General features: G+C 32.9%; 1 protein-coding gene across 2 annotated transcripts; it reads right to left on the minus strand.

Annotated features, from left to right (window-relative positions):
- Nucleotides 1-1,687: 1,687 nt before the first annotated feature.
- LOC111299792 (uncharacterized) lies at nucleotides 1,688-3,620 on the minus strand. 2 transcript variants are annotated; one of them, XM_089758308.1, is made up of 6 exons: nucleotides 3,412-3,620; nucleotides 3,229-3,282; nucleotides 3,023-3,080; nucleotides 2,477-2,904; nucleotides 2,301-2,387; nucleotides 1,688-2,052 (listed from the first exon to the last, which is right to left on the minus strand). In XM_089758308.1, the coding sequence occupies exons 1-4, from the start codon at nucleotides 3,540-3,542 to the stop codon at nucleotides 2,803-2,805; spliced, it is 345 nt and encodes a 114-aa protein (XP_089614434.1). In that variant the 5' UTR covers nucleotides 3,543-3,620; the 3' UTR covers nucleotides 1,688-2,052; nucleotides 2,301-2,387; nucleotides 2,477-2,802. The 2 variants fall into 2 exon arrangements, with proteins under 2 accessions (XP_089614434.1, XP_089614433.1); XM_089758307.1 differs by having other exon boundaries at nucleotides 1,708-2,052; nucleotides 2,326-2,387.
- Nucleotides 3,621-3,968: the final 348 nt, after the last annotated feature.

Consider the following 3,968-nt stretch of genomic DNA (forward strand, 5'->3'; position numbering starts at 1 on the left):
GATTGTGGTTTTGTAATATTGTATTTTGGATTGTCATTCCTAGCTTTTATACAAAGTAAATTATGAAAAATGATCTTGGTGTATTTGAAGGAATTTCTAGTAACAACTTTCCTCTGGATCCAATGCTAATTCAGCAAGCAATTTTTGTAGTTCCTTAATTCTTACTTAAAATGTGGAATGGCTTTTAGTAAGTATATCAAAGGCAATTCAACTATCATCAGATGTCTAACAGATCTAAGTTAGTTTCAAAGAAATCTCATTTTCAGTTTCTTGTTTAGCTAAAGTATGATGGCATCCATAAACACACACAAAAACAGGTGGTAGATGAATGAGGTTAGAAATCAGGATTGGACTGATTGGGAGCTAGCATGTGTGATAGCAGGCGATTCTAGGATTTAGGGAAATAAAGAAGAGGTGATGGAATATATGCGTTCTAAGATTCAGGACAAGAAGGAAGAAGTGGTGAAAAATATTTTATTATGCTATATCTTTTTTCTTCTACACCTATCAGAATTTCTTATTCTCAAAACCTAATTCACGAAACAAAACAATCTGAGGAATCAGGCAGAAACATTATCTCATATTCTTACAGCATTGGGTGATACAATTGTGTATAAAAACTTGGATTGTATATCGTGTCTGGTTTTAATAAGAGAATATGCACTTAAGTGCAATGGTATTGTAATGTGAATAAAGAGTATTCTACACCTTAGTAATATGAGAAGCTTGGTATACCCAATATTCCTGAAATTTAAACTAGGTGAGTTCTTGATCTGTATAGTACCAATTACCATGTCAGTCCTTCAGAGGTCTCTTCTTTTGGGGTCTTCAGGAGTAGTTAACTAGCCTGCCAAACACTCCAGCAGCCCCCCATTCCTGGCATGATAGCTTGTTAATTTTCTTTTTCAATGTTGTATCTAGTAAGTTAGCGAAAATGCTTTATTTCCGGGGAACCCAAATTAGAGTGGAGAACCTTTGGTTGAATGGCTAGACAAAGCAGCTCTTGAATTTTGGTTAAGTGGTAAAAGGTACTCGGGCTTCGAATCTGTTGGAAGGTTGTGAAAAAGTAATTTCCCATTAATTTTTCAGGCTCGGTGTATATAGGCATGCTTGGAGCAGCTCTTGAATATTGAAAAAATTGAAATTGGGGAATGTCATACGGTTCATGTCCATGACTCAAAACTTGTGACCCGAAGAACTGATTGTTTCCCCAATATTGAACGCTTTAATGTGTTGCATGCTAATAGTGCATATATACTATATGGCCAGCAAACATATATTCTTTTTCTGTACATTTAAATAGAGTCATTGAGAATGAAGAGTTGAACCCCAAACGTTGAGTTAATGATGCAAATATGCCTAATGCTAAATCCCTGTATAAGGCAGTATTCTCTGCTATGCATAAAAGAATGAAAAATTGCAGGAAAGGGATTTAGGTGGATTTAATGATAAAAAAATAAAGGAGTTTTCCACAATCAATTATATGTTCTATGACATCGTTTCTCTAATTTTCGTTCGAATAATGTGATATTTATCATGTTTTATTAGTTAAAAAATTTGGAGAATTTCAAAATTTGGATTTCTTTTGGAGGAGATTATGTTATAGTGTATAATAAGATATTTCATTTAAGATGAAGGTTCTTTTGTTTTCTGGTTTATTATGTTGATCTTAGCCTGGCTTCATAAAAAGATAGAATATTGACATTCGAATATTATCAATAGAAACATCACTCAAAGAATGACTTTTTATTCATAAATACATGTCTGTAAAAGGACTTTAAACCAAAACAAAGCAAAACAAAGAGAAAGGATCAACCCCTAAATGGATCAATTGCCTTGTTATCTAAAACCCTCATCTATGAATTCGAAGCACCGAATGAACACGAACTTTAAAACGAAACAAACAGAAAGAAACAACTTATTCCTTTGCCTTATTCCATTTTTATTACAACCACAGCAGCACATGAATGCGCTTTTCGGGGCATCTTCCAACTTGATCTCAATACCATCCAAACTGCCCAGCAAGCGCACCAGAGCTTTTAGGGTTTTTCTCTGCATCAATCAAGTCAAATCGCATTATGCATAATCGATTAATTACAATTTGAATTTCATGCCAGCAAGTGTATGAAATATTTCAGACACAGTATACCAATTTTTCTCCGGTTTAGAACCTAGAAAACATTTTCGACTAGCCTTGTTAATGTTTCATTCAAGTTATATCTCTTTATATCTATGCATTAGTATGCAATAAAACAGAAAGGGCTCTGATCGGATCTCCCTATTGGGGAGATTGAAGCAACCTAGGACGAGGGTTGAAGAACTGACCCCAGCTTCTGCTGCAAGGCTTCCAGCTCTTTACGAATTTGAAGGATTACACGTCGAATCTCCTGTGAAAAGCGAAGAGGATTTTAAGTGAAAACCTTTTTCTTTTTGCTTCAGCCTCAAATAACAATTTATTTGGATACAAATATATTACCTCCATCCTTTTTTAGCGAGGGTAGAACAGTTAGGCCGAAATTATAGAAACACAAAAAGAAAAGAGAAGTTATTATTAGTAGCAAAATTAACATATCCAAAAATAATAAAAAATGGCACGTATAAAAAAATAAAAAAAATTTATATTTGATGCACTTTGATACTATTTATTATAGTGAACCACACAATAAAATCTCAAAAAATAATTTTAAATATAATTTTAAGATTGAGTGTATTTGCTTTTTAGAATTTTAAAATTTTAAAATTAATTTTTTATAAGATAATTATGTGGTTCACTAACAATATACAGTATTTTACACTAGTATATTAAATATAGTTTGTATATTTTGTGGGGTAGAGAGATAACCAGTTGATTAGAATATCTAGTTCCCGGTTAGTGTAGATCTGAGCAATCTGGTTCATTATATCCTATGTAAGCATGCCACCATGCAAAGCCATAAGTAAAAGAATTAAATAAATTTTTATATAAGGTTTCTTATATGAAAAAAGAGATAATAAATGAATTAATTAATAAATCAGCCACTACCTCATCTTCATCTTCATAATATTCATCATCTCCATAACCTTCATCAACTTCTTCATCACTGCACATAATTTATATTATCAAACCATACAGAAGAAAAAAAAACTAAGGTTTTGTTTAAAAAATGAAAATAGTTCTGTGAACTTTTTAACAATCTGAATGAAGTTATATATTTATATATATGTATGTATGTATGTATATTCTTCTACCTGATTGTAATTGAATCTGGAAGATCGTTAGGGATCAAAGCATCCTCATCAGGCCTAGAGACAAAGGAATTACATGAAATGAAAAAAAGAACTCGGGAAATATAAAGTGAATTAAAATTTATGTCGACTTTTTTAATATAATTCCTTCTTATTAAACAAAAAAGAAGGATATAATATATATACCTATTGGTGGGATGTTGGGACGGCAAAAAGAGCGAGTTAAGGTCAGGCAAGACTGAGGGCCTACACATATGATTTGAGCACGGCTGCTCTTGATGGGACCTCTCCTCGTCAGTGGCCGATGGCTTAGCCATAAATGAGAAGAGAATGTATAGAGGTAACTATAGCTAGAAGAGAGCTTTGGTTTGTCTGAGTAGTGAGTGAAGCATAATTGGAGAAGGGTTGCTTCCTTTTATAGCAGAAGTAAAACCTTGGGCTTTGACAGGTGTTTGCTATGCATTGCAAGTTCGCACTTTTGCTTAGGGCCACTAGGGAAATTTGAAATCCCTGGTAGAGTTCTTAATTTCCCCCGCTTTAAGGGTATTTTGGACAGAGAATCTCAATTTATATATCTTAATTTTGAGATATTCTAAATTCTTCAAATGTTTGGCGGTAACTTTATAGGAAGAATAAAATAAATAAATAAATTGAATATGCATTCGAAAATAAGTTTAGGGTATTTGGTGCTTTATTTTCTCCACACTACAGTATATTTTTTAGAGATTGATCACCTCTCTCTT

The sequence above is a fragment of the Durio zibethinus genome, chromosome 3 (genome assembly GCF_047325235.1).
Source record: "Durio zibethinus cultivar Kanyao isolate XHJ-2024 chromosome 3, ASM4732523v1, whole genome shotgun sequence".
Taxonomy (NCBI): Eukaryota; Viridiplantae; Streptophyta; class Magnoliopsida; order Malvales; family Malvaceae; genus Durio; species Durio zibethinus.